The sequence below is a fragment of the Bombyx mori genome, chromosome 3 (assembly GCF_030269925.1).
Source record: "Bombyx mori chromosome 3, ASM3026992v2".
Taxonomy (NCBI): domain Eukaryota; kingdom Metazoa; phylum Arthropoda; class Insecta; order Lepidoptera; family Bombycidae; genus Bombyx; species Bombyx mori.
The window spans coordinates 4,010,081-4,034,066 of record NC_085109.1 but is presented as its reverse complement, the minus strand read 5'-3'; the positions used below and the strand labels follow the sequence as shown (position 1 = coordinate 4,034,066).

General features: G+C 38.2%; 2 protein-coding genes across 2 annotated transcripts in view; both read right to left on the bottom strand.

Annotated features, from left to right (window-relative positions):
* Positions 1 to 16,607, bottom strand: part of LOC101742593 (frizzled-4) — a 47,968-nt gene extending 31,361 nt beyond the window's left edge. The window contains exon 1 of the mRNA XM_012690483.4: positions 15,133 to 16,607. Within this exon, the coding sequence (XP_012545937.1) occupies positions 15,133 to 16,028 (896 nt within the window). The 5' untranslated portion in view covers positions 16,029 to 16,607. The remainder of the gene's footprint in view (positions 1 to 15,132) is intronic.
* A 438-nt stretch (positions 16,608 to 17,045) lies between these two features.
* Positions 17,046 to 23,520, bottom strand: LOC101740189 (ralBP1-associated Eps domain-containing protein 1). Its single transcript, XM_012690475.3, has 5 exons — positions 23,144 to 23,520; positions 22,649 to 23,059; positions 20,595 to 20,751; positions 19,882 to 20,044; positions 17,046 to 19,801 (listed from the first exon to the last, which is right to left on the bottom strand). Exons 1-5 carry the CDS (start codon positions 23,291 to 23,293, stop codon positions 18,646 to 18,648), a joined length of 2,037 nt encoding a protein of 678 aa, XP_012545929.1. The 5' UTR covers positions 23,294 to 23,520; the 3' UTR covers positions 17,046 to 18,645.
* Positions 23,521 to 23,986: the final 466 nt, after the last annotated feature.

Here is a 23,986-nt window from a genome sequence, read left to right as displayed (position 1 = left end):
TTTCATTATGTAGAACATCTCCGGCATTTAGGTTTGTTTGCTTTTTATGGGGCCGTTTATAATCTACATATGTATATATTTCATCATCATCATCATCATTTCAGCCTATCCCCGTCCACTGCTGAACATAGGCCTCTCCAATAGATTTCCAGTGCGACCGGTCCATTGCCACCTGCGTGAATGAGGAGATCCGTAGAAGAACGAAGGTTGCTGACATAGCCCGTAGAATTAGTGAACTGAAGTGGCAATGGGCCGGCCACATAGAACGAAGAGAGGACGGTCGATGGGGCAGAAAGATCCTGGAGTGGCGACCACGTACTGGCAAACGCAGTGTGGGACGGCCACCTACTAGATGGACCGACGACCTAGTAAAAAGCGCTGGGTCTCGTTGGATGTATATATTTAAGCATATATAAATATGTATGTATGTATATAGTCTCTGGTTCCCATAGTATACGGGAATTTGGGGCCGGAAAGCCCTACGCGACTTGTTCGCGGTTATTATTACATTACGGTTGTATTGCTTCCGCCGGGTTCACGAGCGGGTTGACTTTCGGCGTAAGCTACTGATATATTCGCAGACTGAGTCGGGTTATAATGTTCTATGCATTGGATGAGTTGACTAGCTTGTGGTTCGCCTGTTCTACCCTTCTATAACACTTATGACCTATATAAGACTGCCCTACCCTTCAGATTGGAATGAAGAAATAAGTAGGATGATGTCATACCTGATCTTGTAGACCGAATGGTAAACAGTCGACGTCGCCCAAAACACGTCATTACGGATCCTCCTGATCCATTAACGGTGCTTTTAGATACCACAAGCACCGGTCACCGTCCTCGTCGAACCCGTCGCTTGCGACGAAGGGCTCGACGAGCGAATTAACCCACAGACACAGCCCACTGAGTTTCTCGTCGGATCTTATCAGTGGGTCGCGTTTTCGATCTGGTGGTAGATTCTGCGAAGCACTGCTCTTGCTAAGGCCAGTGTTAGCACAACTCCGGTTTGAGCCCCGTGAGGATGATACAAATTCGTAGTTATTATAACTACTTAATAATAAACGTTCAAAGCGTCCCATGTTCTGTTGATATTGGGCTTAGGGTAGTTCTGAGTGGCTATTGTCTTGCGAACAGTCCAAGAGTTATAACGTCGTTCATCGGGGAAGATCTTAGAGTGATGAAGTTCAATCGGCCTAATAATTGAGGCCCTAATTTATGGGATTTTTTAAAATCGCGGAATGCTAGACCTGTTATGTTTCACAGCTGAATTATGTTTATCGAGCACATTCTTTTTAGCGCATTGACTATATAATAGCCAAGTCATACTTAGGTTCCCTTTAAAATTGTTCACAGCACATATTCTATATGTAAATTCAACATGTTTAAGCTATTAAATCGAATATATATATAGATTAAACGTTAAAACCGATAAAGTTTAACGACAAACGTATATTGGAGAAACGTAAAATAAAGAATGATTTATATTCATTTGACCGTAAACACGTCCAAACATTTTCTTGTCCAACGAATCTCGGAAACATTCGGACTACGGCTTTTCGGTTTCGTGTTTAAATTACGACCGTCGGGATTTCTCCTTACGATCAATAAATCAATAAATATATATACGGTTGTGTTTGTGTGTGTGTATGTGTGTGTGCGTGCATCTGTCTCTATGTCGAACGTTAATGGAAAACGTTGTTTGTTTAGGACGAAACATTCTTGTATGCTAGAAACGATCGCCAAACCCAAACGGAAGCCAATTTCAATGATTCACTAACGGTATGTAGTTTTAAAATTTCACCAAAAATATTACTAATTTAAATCCGCTAGAGGCGTTCGCGTCGCGATTTCATGTTATGTCTATTTAATCTAATGTATTATCTGTGCTTAAATTAACATTAAATTCTGATATAGAGATTTTTATGTTTAGGAGATTTATAACACTTAATCTTTCGTAAAATAGCAGCTAATTATAAACTATTTTAAAAACTAACTATTTTAAAAATAAAATGCACTGAATTGAGCTAACTGTGTTTTAAATAATCTAAAAGAGGCCGAAAGTAACGGTCCACGTTTTGCCGAAAAACTGCAGAAAAAACGAGAGACGTCCATAAAAAATGCCGATTTTTTTCTTCCACTTTTACGGAGTCGGGCAAAAGTCGTTTTTTTTTCTTCCTAAATATGTCTACCTGCTCCCTGGCACAATGGTCGCTAGTAATATATTATACATATCATTATGGATTGGTTAGAAAAAGAAAATAAGTTTCTGTAAGAACGCTCTTTAAAAATACCAGCATAATTCAAACGATTTTGTAAAATAGTTTGTTAGGTACATAATGGTAATGGAATATGGGATCTAATATTATTCTGAGTAGAACTTGTGTTTTTATTCTCTTCGTAATTTGACATACATCCCTATTCACTAATAACCAGCTAATTGAGAAGCGAAAAGTTCTTATTTTAAAAAGTGAAACACAGTTGAATATTAATTTTTATGTTAGGAATATTTTACGATTAAGACTGAAGACTTTAACATTTCAAATGGCATATTTATGAAGTGAAAATTAGCCGTGAAAGCTTTTAAGAGTTTGAGACAAGAGCGGGCGCGGATGTACTCTTGTTTGTGGGAGGAGGTGCTAAATGAGTGACGCAGGGGCATCCGCTGTGAATGTGAGGTTAGTGGGATTCTATACAATGATAGAATTATAGCGTGCTACAAGTGAAGCCATTACTTTTGTCACATACATAATATTTTAAAGGTTTCTTTTACGTATGTGCAATTGTTTTATTAATTTAAAAAGTTCCTTTTTCCTCCAACCTCTTTTGATAGTTGTCTATTGCACAAACAAAAATATGGGGGAACTCGAAAAAAAAAAAACACATGTTTCATTTCATATGTTAAAGCCATAAAATTTATGAACGCATTTTTTTAAATAATCAAACACATTGCACGGCAATGATCGCTTGCCGTTATTCTGAAGTGCGTACGGTTTGTTAGAGCTTGCCTCGTTTATTTTCGAATAATGTCGGACGCGCGCAAAACGATTTATTTTCTTTCATATTTCACGTCCTACAGTATTGGTCTGACTAAGCATTCGACTCGTGTTTATTTTCGTTTCTTTCAGCAAGACAGTTTGTACCCACGTCTTTTATCTGTAAACGTTGATTTTTAACGTTCTCGATTAGATGAATCGGTGTGTTTGGAAGTTAAAAAATACGATTAGCTTAGAGTTTTCTTTTTGCTAAAGATAAATTGATAGCGCGGCTTTTGCTGTTTTGAAACAAAACGATTTGAAACTAAAACAAAAATGGCCGTCATTTCTGTCTAGAAATGAGTGTCACTGCTGATACTAATGCTTCGGAAAGATCCAAAGAGAACTTTTTCGGATATGCTTAAGAGAGTAATAATCAAATAAGATTTTATTGCGATTTTCAATTTCAAAGCTACTCTGTATTTTATCAGTCTGATTTGTTTCACTGTGTATTTTAATTTAATATGAGTGTGGTTATTATAATTTATTCTTTATGTGTTTTGTAATTTTCTACATTTAAAATACCGCTTAAAGATATTATATATATTGTCTATGACACTTCAATACAAGTTTTTCACTATTGAAGAATTTTTTTTAAAGAAATATGAAGTGCCTCTGTACTAAATATTATATTATTATTAATATGTATTTTTGTGAATATATAACTGTATTATACTTCTTATACTTCATAAGAAATATTAATTTATTTTTAAGCTCTAGTAGTGTTACATGCGTACTAATATTACCTATATTATTAATTTGTTATCATCACACTATATAATTGGAATTAATTCAACCTAATTCTTAATTTATTCAGAATACATAACAAAAACCCAAAGTTCTAATCGAAAACTATGTATCCCGTAAAGATTAAAGTTTTTATCCAATAATACAAAACAATGAGGTTATTTCCATAAACTAGAGATGAACGTCTAATTCGGGCTTCACAAGCGCGGTTAGTCAAGCGGGCGGGTTCGGATAATCATCCATAATTACATGGCTATCCATCATCGAAAACCAACAAACAGGGCTGTTTCCGAAATAAACGACCACCCAAATACCGCCAATGAAACCTCGCCGATGCCTTGTCTAGCGAACGTTAGTCTTCGTTAGAATCAGAATATAATCTGAGGTTAAACGAGTTTTGTTGATCACAAACAATTATTAAGTACCGTACCTACCCAATGATCTATGATATTTTTCCTATTTTTAAACCGATTTTCTTTTTTTGTTTCATAAATATATTGACGACCGATGACGTTTTAATGTTACCAATAAACAAAATATAAAAACAGGTTTTTTTTTGAAATGTCAATAGTAAAACAAAAGCGGAAATTTAATACATATATAAGTTTACAATAAATTACTATAATCTATTATAGTGGAATAGGAAAACTATGAAAAAGGGTTCTCGAAGACATACCACGAAATGCGGAGTATCGTAGGGCGCTCCGCGAACTCAGTCGGGCAACTTTGGCGGGAATAGTTGAAATGTCTAAAAATAAGACTCTTTGTTGTGACACGGTATAGAGATAATGAGGCCTATATTCATTAACAGTGGAACGACATGCAGCATAATATAATTTGTTTTATTTATTTATTATATAAGTTTATTTATTAAACAACAAAGAGACAGACAAGAAAGAATTATATCTGTTAGATACGAGGACTTCAGTGAATTGATGAATTTTTTAAAACCTTAAAATTACCGGAATTATGAGTTAAGGAACACAAGAACGACAGGTCAAAATAGGTTTTATAACTTGGATGGATTTGATAAGAAAACAATGTGTATTTTTTTTAAATTAACGTTCTCGAGTCCAGCTTGTACAGTATTGACAAAAAAATCTATAATCAGTTTTTCAGGAGTTTCGTCGGAACAATGGGTGCGATATGATCGAGAGCGAATGTTGCGAGCACGCGATGTCAGGTTTTGGTATCTAAGTCATGCATCGCAGCCTAACGAGTCATGTACAGGTTTTACGAGTGGAAGCCTTTGCCTACTAAGTTAAAAAAAATTCTTCTCATGTATTCTAGTCACAATATCAGTAAACTTTAGTAAAAGAGTATCATATCATTTCTTTTTGTTTTTTTAATAATTAAATTAGAATATAATCAATATTTGTATTTATAACACGCTTTTAATATTATGGTATGTATGTTTGTTTGTAATTAGCGGAATCAATGAACGTCATTTTCGCAAACTTGAAGACGTCTAATGACAGTACGATAATTTTATAACTTATACACAATTAAAATCACCACCAATGTCAAAAGGATAAAAAAAAGGGAAATTTGGAATTTTTGTCAGATAACGTACAGTACCCGGCCATAAAAAATGCGCAAGGCTCTACGAAGCCGATGTTAGCCGATTGGCGCTTTTCAAGATTCGATGTCCAACATTTATCGCCGGGTACTGTAGCTCCGATTTGCAGTTTTTCGTAGTACTTACTTTTTATAATAGTCCTTTTACGTTAAATTTAATCAATAATCCTATTTCTTGGAATGAATGTTCGTTATCTGCGTATGTAACTTGTTAATGGTGGAAACTTCTTCAGTTTCTATGGTACTTATATTAATTTATTTTAAGGATGATTTTTAGAGTTTGTTTCCCAAATATATAAAAGCATTCACTGTTTGTCGACAGATCTTAATTATTTGATACACACTCGAATCATATTGTCCGTGAACGTTTTTACATTGTACCTATACTTGAAAGTGTATACCATTTGTATCCAACAAAGCGTGTTCCAATAATAAGGTTCTACGGATAACATCTCGGCGGCCAGGGATCGCGCCGATCACCGACCGAGATATGCAGAATCCTCGGCTTCTTTGTGATTCCTCCCGGGGCAAACATGGCTGGCTTTGTTGCGCAAGTCGTTTTGTTTCGAACTTATTGGTTTTCTAACAATAACACAGATTACTGGATAAATGTGTGCCAGTTTATCTCTGCGCGTTTGTTTTACTGCTCATTGAATTGTCGTTAATTTTGAAAACGAATGAATTCTGTAAAACATGTTTTTTACAACAGATCGTGTTGTGTGAAGAACTGAAGATATTATTATTCTGTATTACCGATACCTTTGCCTACATTCGATTTCGATTTATCCCGTCAAACCGCTGGGCGGGTAGGTTGTTAAAAATGAAAATTATTCTGCCAGCGCAAACTACGGTGATTACACATCATGCGACCGAGGCCCGAGGGAATCGCGTCTCGGTCTTATTGCTGAATGATTGAAGACCCCACCGCCTCCGTGAAACAAAGCGGAAAGATACACCTTTAGTGAGTGTGAAAGAGATGGAAGGAGCTCAACATCTGATTAGCATCCCAATTACAGTGCGAGCGCAGAGGAATCGAATCTTAGGGTTTAGTGATGCACTAAAACGGAATTTTAGCTTTATCGATGATAATGATAATTTTACTAGTGTTCAAATGAACAAGATAAATTTTTCTTCAGCTATTTTTTTATTACATTACCCTACTTTTATATTTTAGTAAATAAATTATTTGGTCTTTTTATATAATTACGAAAAGTTATAGCTTTTACGCAACTAACACAGAAAACCTAAATACATTAATTATGTAACTCATTTTAAATACATTTAAATAAACGTGAGTGTTATAATAATATGTATGTATCACGAGTTTTGACATGTACATCAAGCCACGGATCAGTTTAAAATAATAGCGTAAAGAAATCTTGACGAAACAGAAATGATTCGAAATAGTCAATAATCGCGATCGTAAGTATAAAATATGTTTTGCGAGAATTATTTTGTCTGCACGCAATGCAACAGAACTAAAATGAACCGACGGGCTGGTGGGATGCCTCGTGTGACACGGAAAGATTGTTCATCAGCTGTCATGGCTTTAGAATCAGCGTTCACAGATTTGAATCGGCTCCGAGAGCGTTCTCCTTTCGCTTCGTTAGTCTAGATCAGGGATTCCCAAGCTATTTTGGCCAAGAGAACCCTTTTCCAAAATGAATTGATACCTCAGAGCCCCATTGCTAAATCTCTTTAAAAATCCTATGTCTAGTTTTTTTCCTATTGATACGAAATAATTATCAATTTAAATACTTTGCGGTTGGTTGCGGTCGTTGTGTGGGTCTGTCGATATAGTTTTCCTTTTTGTAAATCCCTGGATTTAGTATCTTTCAGGTTTTCAGGTGATTATTCCGTAACAAAATCCTCGCTTGAGCCCGTTGCGCATTAAACATTTAATTTGTTTATTATTTTTATTGTTCTGAACAACTACATTCTACTTAAAATCCCTAACCCACCTATTTGAAATTGGAACGATAAAGCATCACATCACGATAATTGTAGTTATATAATTTTATCGATACCCAATTATTGGTATTCGTGGTGTGGCAGCCCTACTAACAAGAATGAACGCGCGGCCGTGGTGCTAGGCGGGGCAGACTAGTGTTGAGATTGCATCAGCACGCAGTACGAAGGGGGAAATTTTTAAATAAACAAGTAATTATAAGTCAAACCTGAAATTATACTTCCCGACAGCACCGGACGGCAACTAGAGAAAATTATGATAGTAAATAATTGAAGTTATTCGACGTACGAACTAATGATATGTTTATTACATCAATGAACGAAAAAGGAAATCGTTATGGCCCTGGTAAAAACTAGTTCGTAATGGCGTGAATACTTTACGTTTCTAAATTTAAATTTTTTTTATATATTTCTTGTTGATTGAGAATTTTTTTAACTGTTTTGATCGCCTCGATCTAACTGTATTTTTGGACCGAAATAAACAGTTTTAACGGTAAAAACGGTTTTTAAATCTAATTCATATTGCACGATAAATAGTTTCATAAGATAAGTATTCTCATCTGATGTTATTCGACTAAGGCCGTTATTTGAATAGTAGCTTTGATCTATATTTCTAAGGTATAGGGTAAAGTAAAAATATCCGGGGAAATTAATATAGTGATATTATGTATATGATGATAAAATTAAATTTATAATTGATTTCATTTCAACAGTTCCTTCATTGATTTGTGTAATATACTTATACCTAAAAGTAGTTGTCGTGGCCCACGCGATAAGACACCGGGTATTCGGATCGAGCAATGTGACTGTACCTAGGTTCACATCTAGCTGCCCTACTTATTTTTCTAATGATATTCATTGGTGGTAGGACCGCACAGGTAGGTACCACCAACCTGCCTATTTCTGCCGTGAAGCAGTAATACGTTTCGGTTTGAAGAGTGGACCAGCCTTTGTAACTATACAGAGACCTTAGAACTTATATCTCAAGATAAGTGGCGCGTTGACGTTGTAGAAGTCTATAGGCTCCAGTAACCACTTAACAACCAGGTGAGCTGTGAGATCGTCCACCCATCAAAGCAATAAAAAAATTATAAAAAAACAAAACAAAACATTTTAACAACAAATTACAATCTATAGGTGGACCTTAAAAAAAAAGAGAAAAAAAACCTACATTAATCGGTATGAAAGCGATTTTTGCAAATAAGGAAACCGGCTTGATGAGATATTGCATATTAGTATTATTTTCGTTTCGTTTGCATGTCTGCATAGCTCAAAATCTTAATCAGATAAAATATTATATACTAAAGATATATATTAAATTCTATATAGTACATTAACGCAGCGTATGACGGTTTAATATAAATTCCACAATAGGTATTGTATTTGGCAACCTTTTCGATTGTATTTGAAGGCAAATACTCTGCAAACAGCTTGCTATGTGCACGCATATTTAGTAGCTAGTCATAACCAGTAGTTTTTTAAATAAAAAAATATGTTTCTAGTATACGTTCATCGTGGAAGCCATATTCGTGAGCTCGCATCGCTTGATACGAATGCACCGTCCATACTTTTAGGCCACGACGACTTAAATAAACTAATTAAACTTTTGTTACAGTGATATTTTATGTCCGTATATGTCGTTATCATCATCGACCTGTATTTATCTGCCGCAAAGTAATCATGTGCGTCGGTTCGAAGGGTGCGATAGACGTTATTTACAACACAATCATGACTTCGAGTTCTAGGCAGTGACCGTTTTTTTGCTCGTCATAGGAAATCTCCTGATACCTAACCTGTTAAATGGACGCGGGATTTCGTAGACATCTGCCTTAAGCTATGTAGTCTCAAGAAGTATAACTAGGTAGGAACTGTCTTAGAGTACTACTTAGGCAGTATCGTGATAACTGCCTAGGTCACAATATTCCCTATTACCAGTAGGCACTAGTCTAATGTAGTCTAGATAGTGTTAAAACCGATTTAAAGTAAATATAGGCATACGAACACTGTCCTAAAATTTAACAGAAACAACCAAACATATTCCCAGCTAGTGATGACAAATCTTATCCTGGTAACATTACGAAGCATCATTTCAAAACCAATTTGACGTTTCTCATTACACGCCGACCACAATACCTACGCGTTCGGTGTAACTAGTTCCGTGCACACCGATCTGTTATTATGTTAATAGAGCTAGTTTAGAAACAGGCATCCCTGTATAGTATTAGGGATGACACGATATTATTACGATTGTAGACGACAACGCGATAACAGAAAGGTGTGAAATCGATATTTTTGTGACTATAAATACATGAAAAAAAAAAACTAAATAAATTAAATACATTTTATCAAGGATTTTATACATAAAATATGCAGACACTGATCTAAATTTGTTTTAAAAGATTCCACTAGTAAATAAATATGTATAAAACTTAATAAATTTATTAATCGCAACTCGAATTTTATTTTTAACTTTTGTAGATCTTTTAAAAATAGCTTGAATATATTTTCTCTGTATCCATACGAAAAAATAAACAGCCCTAAATTCTTTGACGTTGAGACTCGACCACGCGTTCGTTGTTGTAAATAATTAAACCGGTCCCTTTCATGTGTCAATAAAACGCGATAATTTATCCCTCAACAATGGCTTATATACTAGCTCGCAAAGACAAAACCGTGCACTGTCACAAATGGTATTTAATGCACATCATACAAATTGTGTTCAAATTTGAAATTGCACAAAACATTGTCTGCATTAATAGATTCATTACTATGCTTGATTTAAATTTTTAGGCATTTTTGCCGTTATTGAATCGCTAAATCATTCCCACTTGTAGGTTCACAGTTGGGTTGCCAATCTTAAAAATTTGCAAGAACACGTCAGGCAACGGTTTCAGAAAGAGATAATAGTGTTGCCTACATACCCGAACTTTTGTCATGAGCTCTTGTATTGTGCAAAAATTCACCACACGTAGTGGATTTTAGGCGGCATTACAAGTTAAATTAAATCAGATATGTTCAAGTATCAATAAGCCTTTAAAATAGCAAATAGCATTCAATATTGGGGTTATAATTGACATAATTTTGACTGATGGTTTTTAAAATGCTTCTGTTAAAGCGTTACCTTGTCCTTCTCATCAGATAATGATGATTGATACGATACTCAATAGTCCAATTTCGACTGTTGTCTTATCTAAAAAAATTACTAGCCACCGATAATCATAAACATACAGTATTGTTTATCAGTTGACGATAGCCGAAAACGACTAAGAATTTTAATAAAATCAAAGCTATGCCGACGCATAAATCTACGTAAAATTATCATAACGAGTCTGTTTTAAAACGAAATTGTGGCTTTCTAAGAAATTAAGAATGTCAGGCAGAGGGGTTATAAAGCATGATTTAGTATGCACGGTTTTCGTGGCTCGGACAAAACTTTTGGAGACTTTAATTGGTGTTGTGAGATGACCTTCTCGAACATCATCAGAGACCGTATTAGTGGCGATTAAGAGTTTAATCACCTCTATAAAATCTGGCGATTCAATGCAAAAATAAACTGCTTGAAACGGCGGCGGGCGGTAATAAAAATTTAACTAGTTCCTCTAGTCTTATCTTCGATCTGTATTATGTGCAATTATGTATGTTCCAAATTTTTTGTATGAAGCATTTCATGTTTTATTTTGCAAAATAGAGAAATTTGAACCTTCGGTTTTAATGAGGTCTATTTCTATTTGTAGTAGGTACCTATGATTTTGTGCACACACTGTGATCGGTCAATTTATGTTTTAATAAATTTAAAAAAATTACATGATATGTCATCAATAATATAATGTAGTCCGCCAATAACCTATATTAAATATATATTACACCTATTACTTTCGTCGTCTATAAATCATTATATTGTTAATGTCTTATATTCAATTTGTTGTATTGAATTTTAAATTTCAATTTTATTCCTGATAAAATTATTTAACCTCTTCAGGGAAGAATGTTTTAAAGTACAAAAAACATGTATTTAACTTGTTCTTTATTGCGATTTATTCATTTTATATTGAACAAAACTCAGTAAGTAAAAAAAATTAACAAACATAGTGAATATTCATTTTAAAAATAATGTCCGCATATGTAGCCATTTAGGGTAGCGTACTATAAATAATTTAAAACAAAAAACTAAACGTACACATATGTGCCAATGTCTCTGAAGAGATATAAGACATGTAATTCCTGTGTAATTACTTACTGTGCCACACTAAATAAATTAAAAACACATTTTAAAGATCACGTTCTAAGCTTAACTACATACGAATACACTACGTATTTAATTACATTCCCATGAAACACAGCTGTTTCACGATAATTTTAGTCGAGAATTTAAGGGTGGGGCAGCCGTTGTTCTATACTGAGACCTAAGAACTCATATCTCAACGTAGGTGGCGGAATTTACGTTGTAGATGTCTATGGGCTCCGGTAACCACTTAACATGAGGTGGGCCGTGAACTCGTCCACCCAACTATGAAATAAAAAATAAAACAAAAACTCATGTGCTTAAGACTAAAGTGTTACTGGTAAAGACTAGGGCGGAGCCTTATAGATGTAATTTCGTTTTGGGCAAACAAACTAGCTCAATGTGATGGTTTTAGACTGGGACAGTAAAAAACCAGCCCTAAACACGTCATTATGGATCCTCCCGATCCATTAACGGTGCTTTTAGGTACCACAAGCACCGGTCACTGTCCTCGTCGAACCCGTCGCTTGCGATGAAGGGCTCGACGAGCGAATTAACCCACAGACACAGCCCGCTGAGTTTCTCGCCGGATCTTCTCAGTGGGTCGCGTTTCCGATCCGGTGGTAGATTCTGCGAAGCACTGCTCTTGCTAGGGCCAATGTTAGCAACACTCCCGGTTAGGGCCCGGTGAGCTCACCTACACGTCGGAGAAGCTGAAATAGCCTCTCAAGGCTATATAGGCATAGGTAGGAAAAAAAAACCATAGAGTACACACACTCACTAACTGCATAAGTCTTCTTTCTTATACCAGTTTGTGTGTTGTTATATTTATTGCACCACTGCCTGATCGTGTGTGGTGAATGCCGCTCGTGGACATGGACAATGGCCTAGTGACGATCAAGCTATGTTATTTGTTTTTAAGTGCATTTTAATAATTAGGAAATGAAAAAATAATCAAATGAAGTAACTGTTTATGATTATATTAAATACTAGCGGCACGCTCCGGCTTCGCTCGGGACTCTAACAAAAAATTCATAATAAAAAATCATAATTCACACACATTAACCCTTATATTTGCCTCAGGTTTCTAAAAATAGGAAATTATAAAGATAGTTTCAATATTATTGTTTTAATGAACTTTTGTTGTTCATTTAAATAATATTTGTTTTATCTATTTTATTATTATTTTTCAAATTTTCGTAAAAAGGTCATACATACAAACCAAAAGCCATTGAGTTTATGGGGTTGGAGCTTCCCTGTAAACGATATTTGACGTTGTTTTATTTTATTTTAATTAAAAGAATACTTATTGTGGCATAACTATAATAGTCAGACGTCACGAAATAATAATGTGCTCTACAAAGTCATAGTACATTATTTTATTCTACATCAATAGTTTTCGCAGCGCACGCGATGTAAAGAATATTTTAGGAATTTTTTTTACACCTTAGGTTACATTATTGGAGTTTTAGTAAGGATCCCTAATTTAAAAAAAAAAAGAATATAGCATATGTCACTCGGGTATAGTGTAGCTTCCAAACAGTGAAAGGATTTTTGAAATCGGTTCAGTAGTTTCGGAGCCTATTTAATACAAACAAACAAACAAATCTTTCCTCTTTATAATATTAGTATATATTTTTTTTATTGCTTAGATGGGTGGAGTAGCTCACAGCCCACCTGGTGTTAAGTGGTTACTGGAGCCCATAGACATCCACAACGTAAATGCGCCACCCACCTTGAGATATAAGTTCTAAGGTCTCAAGTATAGTTACAACGCCTGCCCCACCCTTCAGACCGAAACGCATTACTGCTTCACGGCAGAAATAAGTGGGGTGGTGGTACCTACCCGTGCGGACTCACAAGAGCCCCTACCACCAGTAAGTATACAGTATAGATATAGCGGTCGCAATGCCAGAATTTTAATTTAAGAACATGGTGGTTACCAAAGAATACCTGTATATTTTATACGTAATGCTTTGTACTATTGTTATGTATTGCACCATTGGTATTTATGACAATCACAGTGCCTATCCATGTTTCGTCGCTTACCACAGCGTCGTCTCCATCTGGCTCTGATTTATGGGACCTCGTTAATTTTATTTCCCAATTCGTTTTGCTTTATGATCTGATGTTACTCTTGGATATTTAAATAGTTCCTTTCTTAGAACACGTGTGATTTATGGATTTTAAGAAATCGATTCGAGGTGGTGGATGTCTGTGCAATGTGTAGAGAGAAAGATTTAAGTTTAACCTCTAAGATTTTTTTTATTGCTTAAGTTTGTGGCTGTGCTCACGTCCCACCTGACGTTAAGTGTTTACCGGAGCCCATAGACATCTACAGCGTAAATGCTGCCATCTACCTTGAGATATGAGTTCTAAGATTCCAATTTATAACGCCGATTTCTAATCTAGATTTATCAATGACTTATAATAATAAGTTGTCTAGTTTTATCAAAGAATTCTAGGTTAACGTATCCATTACATTTTAGCTCCATCTAGAAATCATTAAATAACATTTAAACATTTACTATGGGCCGTATGGTCGTCTGCCTACAAGGGCAATAAAAAAAAAACATATTTTTGTTAATGTAAGCGTTCTCGTATTACAAGCAAACTACATAAGCCGTTATCTAAATTCGTTGCAGTACATTTAAACGGCTAACTACGACCCAAACAATAGGTGAAGTAGTCGAAGGCAATACGTATAATTGCGTGTTCGGTTACTTGACAAGTTCGAATGGTATTGTTCCAGTTTTCTGGTCGCAACTACAAACAAAGGCAATTTATTTCTGATTTGTATAATAATGCAGCTCTCGTTGCGAGCATTGAAACTTAAATTCCATTTGCAGCACGACAATGGAAGGCTCAGTAACAACGGTTTGAACTGAGCATTTCTATGGAAAACTTTTTGTATGTGTAACTCTTTTCATATTTTTTTTCTACTACACGTGCGTCTCTCGTCTCGTTACAAAGTGACAAAACGTAATTCGTAGGCGACAAAGTTGTAGCCTTATTTGATAGATCAGGTAAAAATGAGTATTCGTGAGTCAACGACAACAAGGGTGATGCTATTGTGCAGTCGTGCTGTGGCTTCAATTGTTATCCATCCTTTTGTGTAGCGGTTTGGTTTGGACATATCTACAGGTAATCTTCAATATTCTGCATTAACATTTGAAGCTAATGCGATCGAGTGCAAGGTTTTTAGGATTTATGGTGTTACGTTATTAAAAATCTTAGATGATTCACCGTTAAATCATTAGGGTAAGAAATTACTGTTAATATCTAACGTTCGTGCTATGTATAAAATAGTTCCAACAAGAATCCTGCGTGACAATTTCTGCCCGAACCAATAAAGGTGTTCTGGATCAAAAGGTAAACGCAGTTATTTTATTCTATAACGACTGTTTCGTTTTAGTCTATTTTTGAGGTTGAAGTCCCATACGAGTAGTTTTAGTATCTCTGAAGGCATTCACGTTGAGGTATCTATGGCCTTTCTTATCCTCTTCACAAAAGGTGAGTAGCTAATTCGCCTCGCCCATGGCGCCAAAAAAAAACGAAAATTATTTAAATACGACAACGACTTACCATACTGATGCAGCAAGACCGAAATAGTAGAGTAGCAAGAACACAACAGCGCAATTTGGATTCGCAAGTCCGTCGTGTGCTAGAAGCATGCGTGCCGGGGATGTGGAGTCCTTGGCGCAGCCGGCTGCAGCTCGACCTGCAGCAGCGCGAACGCCCCATCCAGCCGCTGCAGCACACCTGCACAGAGCCACTAGCACTAGTGCTCGTTCTCCAGCTCCTCCGCGATCTCCGCATGCTAATTGCGCAGCGACAGCTGCCAAAGTGCAAGCAAAGCTTAATGCTGCCCACGTAGCGAGCCATACTTCCGCCGCTCTGCGTTCACCAGTTTCCCACAGGACTTCGGCATCACAAAACTGGGCGCAGCGGCCTGATCCTCTAACCCACACCCAACTGTTTGGTTTGATTAATCTCCTACACGCACCCGTTGCGTTCAACGGGATACTCCCGACCGGTGGGGCTCTTTCGCCGGGCCCCTCCATACACATGTGTTCGTGATTGTTTTCCGCTGGAAACAGTGTGCAATCTAGCTCCGGGGGCCAAGAAAATCCGAAACCATGAAGCACAGGGAAACATCTGGCGTGCACACTGTCACACAGTCCTCGACAGGGCCCGATCGGCAGCGCCACTTTATCCGTACACATGGGAACGTAGACCGAACACAGAAACAAATGAAGCTGGGAAGAGCAGCCATACTGGACCAGCGGACTGAATGTTTGCAACGTGATATCGGCATCAGCTTGCAGGGTGTGCCGGGCCAAGTTCGGCATACCGGTCTGGTTGTAGCCGATGTTCTTGCACATTGCCACTTTAATGGGTTCGCACGTCCGCACGGAGGCCTCGGCGATGGCGCGCGGAACGTGGCAAATAGTAAACAGAATCGCTATAATGCACAACATGACGAACTTTTGTTTACACGTGAAAGCTCTCAATCATTGTATCGTCGAAGTTTGCGCGCGAGCTGTGGCGGGCGGCGCGACGGACTACCGTAACTGATCGCGTCCCGAGGCGGTTTGTGTACAGCGGAGTGCGAGCCAGGCAGTGACGATGCGAGACGCGAGCTGGCGGGGGGAACCCATCCACAAAAAAAGGTACGCAGGTATGCGCTACGGAACAGCGGCGGGAAAGAAAGAGAAACTACCGACGAGAGGTCGAGTTCGGTGTCCGGTGCTCGTTAGCCGGCGCACGCAGTACTCGTTTGTTATCATTATTATCACCGCAGCACGTTATCAGACGCGGTGCAATCGAACCGTCGATGCTTGTAATATCAGGGCTACAGTTACAACACTTATCGCTGTGGAACATCGATTTTTTGATAAACTCTATATTGTATTGACGGTGATGTAGTTTTGCTTTTGCTCGAACTATCCAGTCGATTGAGATCTCTGCTCATTTTTATAGTGGTTACCGGAGTCTGTAGACATCAGAACGTGGATGCCATCACCCATCTGGAGACATGAGTTCGAAAATCTCAATAACTGTATTAGATTGTCGTGCTTAGAAGCCCCGTGAACTCACCTACTCGCTCGGTGCATCTAGTATGACCCCTCGAGGTCACTAGCAAAGGTAGGAAAAACAAAAAGTGCCTCGCTTAATTAATGATTGGCGGCAGAATTTGGAACAGTGGTAGTGCCTACCTGTACACGCCAATACATCAAAGTACAATTGAGCACACTTTGGTTCTTTTTCTTTTTAGTAAGGCAGTTAATCAGACCACCTCAATCAATTCACCTATAAATAACAAACAATTTAACGGTAGGCAGCGGCTTAGTTCTGCCCCTGGCATTGCTGAAGTCCATGGGCGACGGTAACCACTCACTATCAGGTGGGCCGTATGCACGTCTGCCTACAAGGGCAAGAAAAAAAAGGAAACCAAATAACAAATACATACCTACTTTAAAAATAAACCAAATAAATAATTTTTAAATAATTTTATTGTACATAATTTGCTACAATAATATTTTAAAAAGCAGTACAGTAAATTTGTTTTAATAAACATAAATAGGTTAATATGGTGAACAATAAAACAGTACAAAAATTGGACCAAAATTTAAATCGATATATTTTATGATCTGTGGGTTATTTATTTATTATTAAGCTTCGACAGACGCATCTCGATTGATAAACCAAATACATATTATATTTACACTGTGACCACTTTTCTAACTACAGGACTCACAGAAAGAGATTAAAAAAAACTGAATACTCTTTTCATATTATATAATACAAGATTCTTTCGACATTTTTAATGTATATTAATCACTTTAAAAACGTTAAAATGCCGATATCGAAAACGTCACGAGTAAATGAAAAATCTCTATGAATTTATATTTTTTTCACTTAATTAAATAAAACACCAGATGCTTTTTACACTACACTAAACCGATACATATAATACAATGTTCACAGGGAATATAAAATATTCTATTTGTGTTAGTTCATTATCACAATGAATGACGAAGCGAATGAAAAATAAGGAATGCTCACAAGCGTCGCGTCTTCTGCGCTAACTCTACGGATCTGATGAAACTGTTTTTGAACATTGGCACACAGAATGACCTTTAATCAAATCAAAATTAATTTCAATTCACTTCTATGTACTTTAAGAACATTCAGAATCAGGTCGCCGCGATTTGTATAAAAATATGTACTAATAATGAATTTATGGCGTCGGCGTGGCGGTAAATATTTTAAATATAAACGGCACCCGTCTTAGTACGTGAATGAATGAGAAAAATGAATGATCTAGAATAATCTAGATGATTACAATGCATAGAATATGAAGTTATTAATATAGCCTCTAAATTTAACAAATTATTAAAATGTACATACACGACGACGTTTCATTTTGATTGTTTTTTTGTTTGTTGAAAAAGCATTATTCGTGTCGTGTCGTTTCATTAATACAACCATCCGTCGGGGTCTTTTGAAGGGAAACACGACGGTGACGATGCCGGATCGAGGCAATATAAAATACTAAATGCAACAACATTCGCTTTGTTTGTATGTTTCCGCGCACGTTTCAAAATAACCAACTCCCATCGAATCCGTGGAGGCCCCAGACTAGAGCGGTGAAAAGCGCGACTGGTGGACCCACCGACCGCACGTAGGAGGCTCTTGGACTAGAGCGATGGGGATCGCGGTTAGAGACTTAACGGCTGCACGCAGGAGGCTCTTAAACTACAATGGTGGGGCGCGCGGATGGACATCAACCGACCGCCCGGAGGAGGCTCCGTAACTACAGTGGCGGAGTGCGCGGGTAGATATCAACAGACCGCACGGGGGAGGCTCCTCAATAACAGTAATGGGGCATGCGGTTGGACGTCAACCGACCGCACGGGAGGCTCCTCAACTACAGTGGCGGGGTGGGCGGGTGTATATTAACCGACCGCACGGGGGAGGCTCCTCAATTACGGCAGTGGGGCGTGCGGTTGAACATCAACCGGACAGAGGAAGCTACTAAGCGGCGGAGAGCGCTGAAAAACATCCACCGTCTGCACGAAAGAGGCTCTTCGACTAGAGCGGTGGGGAGCGTGGGTGGAGACGCACCCTTAATAGCTCGCGGTCCCTTTGCACGTCCGCCAGCTCGGCAATGAGCGCGCGGCACACGCGGTGCAACACGGCGTTCTGCTCCTGCAGCGCCTTCACATCCGGCTCCGTGTCCGCAGAGGGCTCACGAGAGGCACGCCGGTAAACCTCGAAGGCACCCTGGGAACGCGCCGCGTCCTCCCGATTGTACCCGAACCCCTCGGCTTCGTACTCGGGCGGTACGTCGGCGGGCGGGTCCCTCGGCGGCGGCTGCGGAGGTGCACCCTTGAGACGCGTGAGGTCCAGCGAACTAGAGCGTGCGTGGTTGCGGAGCGGACGCGGCGGCGGCGGTGGTGGCGGTTCTTTGCGTGGCAACGGTTGCAACGAAGCGGGCCCCTCGTCTGCTGCGGCGATAGGTTCGCGAGTCGGAGGAGGGGGCAGAGCTCCCGTCCCTTTCACTGGTTTTCGTGGTTGGGGTCTCTGCACAGGTCGGGTATCGGCGGCGGAAGCGTTTGTTTCGGCAGGACGCTTGGGGCTGGCGAGCTCAAAAGCGAGTGCAACGTCGTCCCGCCGCGGGGAGGCGGAGGCGCGGGAGTCCCCGTCGCCGGCTGAAGCTTCTGGTGTAACCCGCAGCGCGACCGGATGAAAAATTTTCGGATCTCGTTCGACGGCGGCGCGCTGGAAGTCAAAGTTCACTGGTTTCGGACCGGGACTCGAAACGCTGGATGTAGGAGAGTCGACGAACTTCGTCCACTCTTTGTTCGGCTGCGCGTCCGCCTTTGGAGGCGAAGCCGACGGATGGCGCTCCTCAGGCCGGCGACTCGTTTTGGCATCGTACGGATCAGCGCCACTGTCCGATTTCGGTGCGAAATTGAAGTCTGCTGAAGTCCCCGAGCCGAACATCTCGGCGCCGAGGTCAACGAGGTCGGTAGTGACGACGCGTTGTGAGAAGCGCGAATCGACCTTTGGTACGAGCGGTGGGGGTAGCATCTCCGGTACCGGAATATTGTTCCGCCGCAATACAATGAGATGCATGGCTATGCTGAACTCCTCTAATGAAAGCATTCCATCTTTATCGATGTCGGATAGTTGCCAAATTTTTCTTAAATCGGGTACGGGAAGTCTTGATTTCTCGAAAAATAGCCTGTCAAAAACATACAATAATGAATTATTTTAAGTACTTTCACTTTGGGTTTAACTTGTTATTTGTTCATTCGAACGTACCTTGCAGTTTGTCCGGACAGAAGTCCTCGTTCGGGTCGCAATTGTGAGAATTGTGACGCGTAGTGATGCGCCTGCGCCTCACTGATAGACCAGATGTCATTGCAAGTATCTCCCTCGCCATCCTCTTCAGATGAATGACGATCGGACGATTCTTCTTCTGTGCCTTAAAATGTTAAAAAAATATTAAAAACATTACATCAATTTCTAAATCTATATAAGGTATTTTTAGGTATTTTAGTTATTTTGTAAAAAGGGTGACAATCTTGAAAGACTTCTTCATCACCGGCAAAGTGGAAGGAAAGAGGCCTAAGGGGCGTAGTCCCATGCGCTGGTCCGATCAGATTAAGACGACTTTGGAATCCAGCATCAATGTTGCTATACACTGCGCGGAGGACAGAAGTGAATGGAGGAACATAGTCCTAACAAAAGTGCTCAGTAAAGGTCACGACCCTCAGAACTAAGGAATACGACGCACGGAGGAGGGAGGTATTTTACGTCTATCTATATAAAATATAACTAACTAACCAATTAATTTGTACTCAACATGGGACAATATGACAAGGTCAACCCAATAACTATGAAATAAAGTTCAGTTCAGAAGAAACAACACTTTGTTAGTCAAACTTTATTCAACATCTACATTCATTTACACCAAAAATTCATCCGTTCCAGTGTGAAGGGTGTATTATGTATGGTTGTAGAAATCTACTTACCTAAAAGTCTTGTGTGTTCTTCAGCTGTATTTGTAGGCCAAACTCCTCGACCGGTGGCACTATGTTCCCAAACTGGGTGTACTCTTTCGGCAACGCTGTTGGTTGGGGTTGGGCTTTCACTCGCTGTGCTCCAGGGTGACCCAGTTTTCACTCTCCGCTGTTAAGATTTGTCATTTTTCAATTATATTTTCTTCTTTTATTTTAAGTGCAGATCGGCAACCCAGGGTGCATCTGATTAAGCAGTTACAAAAGCTCCCATAGATACTATATTTTGTCTTTGATTGCTGTTACACAATAATGAAGAATAGAGTTTGAGATAGGCTTTTTTTTTCTTTTTTTTATTGCCGTATAGGCAGACGACAGCTATGAGAACCAATGTCTCCATCCTCGAAGAGCTGAAGGTCACCAAGCGCCTGCTGACTATGTGCCAGGAAAGGATCCGGAGTTTCTTTGGGCACATAATGCGATCCTCATTGCACAGCCTGGAGAAACTCACAATTCTCGGACAGATGGAGGGGAAGCGCGCTAGAGGAAGAGCGCCAGCTAGATGGGTTGACCAACTCAAGGAGGTGACTGGAGGCCAGATATGGGGAGCGGTACATATGGCGCAGAACCGGACCGAGTGGAGAAGATTGACATACAGTCACGATCCTCAGCATTGAGGGAACGACCAGAAAGAAGGCAGACGAGCATACGGCCCACCTGATGGTGAGTGGTTACCGCCGCTCATGAACGTCAGCAATGCCAGGGGCAGAGCCAAGCCGCTGCCTACCGTTTAATACTCTCCACAAACCTTGTTTGAAGATGGACATATCATAGCGCTCGGGAAACACTGGTTAAATAGAGTGCTATTGCTACAGAAGGCTAATGAAATTATTTGGAGATAAATGATAATAATAATAAATAACTGGGAACAAATCATGCAATGCTCATCAGGCTCCAAATTAGGATTACCTGTGTTATGGGTACAAGAGACTGACATACACACTTCTATATTTGTTTACATATAAACATATATAGATAATAAAGCCCCATACAAAGAGAAATAACCTGTTCATCACACAAATATTTGCCCAATGTTGGATGGATGTCCTCGGTGCAACAGTCACTGAGACCACTGAGTCAGTCTGTACAAGACCATTTTTATTAAATTTTGAAATACAGAAAGACTGAATTTAGAAGCATTTTTGGTGTGAAATGCATATTCATAAAAATCTTTATTAATAGTAGCTACAGGAGATTGGAGGTAATTTTATCTTCTAATAAGAGAATATCTCATGCATCTATTTTGAAGATTAATAGTAATAATATAATCTTCTGGCAAATACTCAATTCCAATTCACAATAACCAATGCATACATGATAAGGCAAAAGTTAATGCTAATATTACAGATGTTAAATAATTCAGTCACTTATTCTGAAATTCAATATAAGTCCAGAATAATATAAGCTAAAACAGAATTATCTAGTGCTACTGCTTAATATTAGAAAAGCTAGAAGACCAACAATTACTCTAATAATTTACATTACTTTCATTAGGATTTTTAATGACTTTTAGAGACTTGTCATTCTAAATCACTAATTTGCTCTCTGTCACAGACACTATCTTATTCTTTTTAGCATATCTTAGAGTATAAAACACAATATTACTACAAAATTAAAACTCATTCATACACCAACAAAAACAACTAAATATGAAATTATATGTATCTCATTTGTAACAGAATGTATTCGACATATGACAAATGAATCATGCCAATATTTATAAATTAAGTTTGCAGATACAAGTTTGAAAATATTAAAAAACCATTTGGATTTGTAATCAAGTTTTATAACATCCTCTTTTTTTGGTCTTTGTATCAAACTAATAAACTAATAAAGCTGTGGTTTTGTTATTTGCGGCATTTAGTCTATATAGACTTTAAATTTGAATAAGTAATGAAATAAATTTTATTTACCTAGTGTGATGTTTTTCTGTGGACTATTTACTTAATCTTACAATTGATTTAAGATATCCAAGCAAGTATTGAATAAAAAAATTATCCCAAACTTACACCACGCGATCCAGATCTTTGTGACATTGTTTCCGACTCAATTTCAGAATCAGTACTGAGTGCTTCATTCCCATCATGAGACAATGTCTGCGGAACATCACTATCAGACAGATTAGAAGATAGTCTTATTGGTTCATAAGCACTAATATTTCCAACAAAATTTCTTTCACGTTTTGATATGTGATGCTCTTTAGGAGAATTAGATAGCTGTATTAAATCAGAATTAGCTTCTGAGTTAAGTGCCCACGTGAACCTCGGCAGTGGAAGATCAATAGGAGTTGATAAAAGATCAGGTTTAAGTGCTATGTTAGTTTGATGTGCAGCTATTAATTTAAGTGCTGAGTAAAATTGCTTCCTGTTCATATGATTTAATGTTGCACAGTTGTTAGGAGACACGCTTATATCCATGATCTGAAAAATATCAAAGTTATGTACCAATATTATATGTACAACCTGTGTTATCACTTAATGGGTGTAACCTATTCATTTTATTACCTGTTTCAGAATATCATTGGATATGTTCGACGATCTAAATAGTTCTGTTGCTTTTAAAATTGGTATTTTCCCATTAGATTCTTCATCACAACATAAAAACAAATCACCGAAATATCTTGTTTCGGTTTCTGTCAAGTTGAGATCCTCCATTATTTTATTAATTTAACAACTGTACAAACTCCTATAACTTTTATCAATTCCAGGTTAAATGTACAACAAAAGTAATCATTATCTATTGATAAAAACCATATTCCTTAGTAAATAGATGGATTTGTATCTTGCTCATCACAAAATTTACACGAAGCAAACGAAATGTCACTGACAGAACAAAGACAGCTGAAGCGACTTTCGTCCATCATTTGTACGACCACAGACCTAACACAATATTCGATCTGGGTGCTTTAGCAATTTGTTTCAGTCTTTCAGCCCAGTCACGCAATTAAAGTTAGTCAGCCTTGTCAAAGAGTTATGATATTTTTTTATTAAATTATTCTTAATATGACGAAAGCATTGTTGGTGGTCCGGAGGTCTTTCCAGTTTCACCAGGACAGGGTTATGATATTATTATATCGAAACGTACCGTGCATACATGAATCGTCCATTATCAAAGGTGGCAATCTGTGCATTTGGACAAAAACATGTTAATGATATGTCAATACAGATTGATTTGAATATAATCGTCTCCTTCAAAGAATACGGTTCAAAACCTGCATGAAATAAAGGTTAATACTTAACCTGTTATTTATCTAAGATGTCGTTCAGAAGAGTTTTGTGACTGCCAATGGAATACAAAGTCAATAATTCGTTTTTCTGATTTAGCAATAATTGTTCAAAAGTCACATT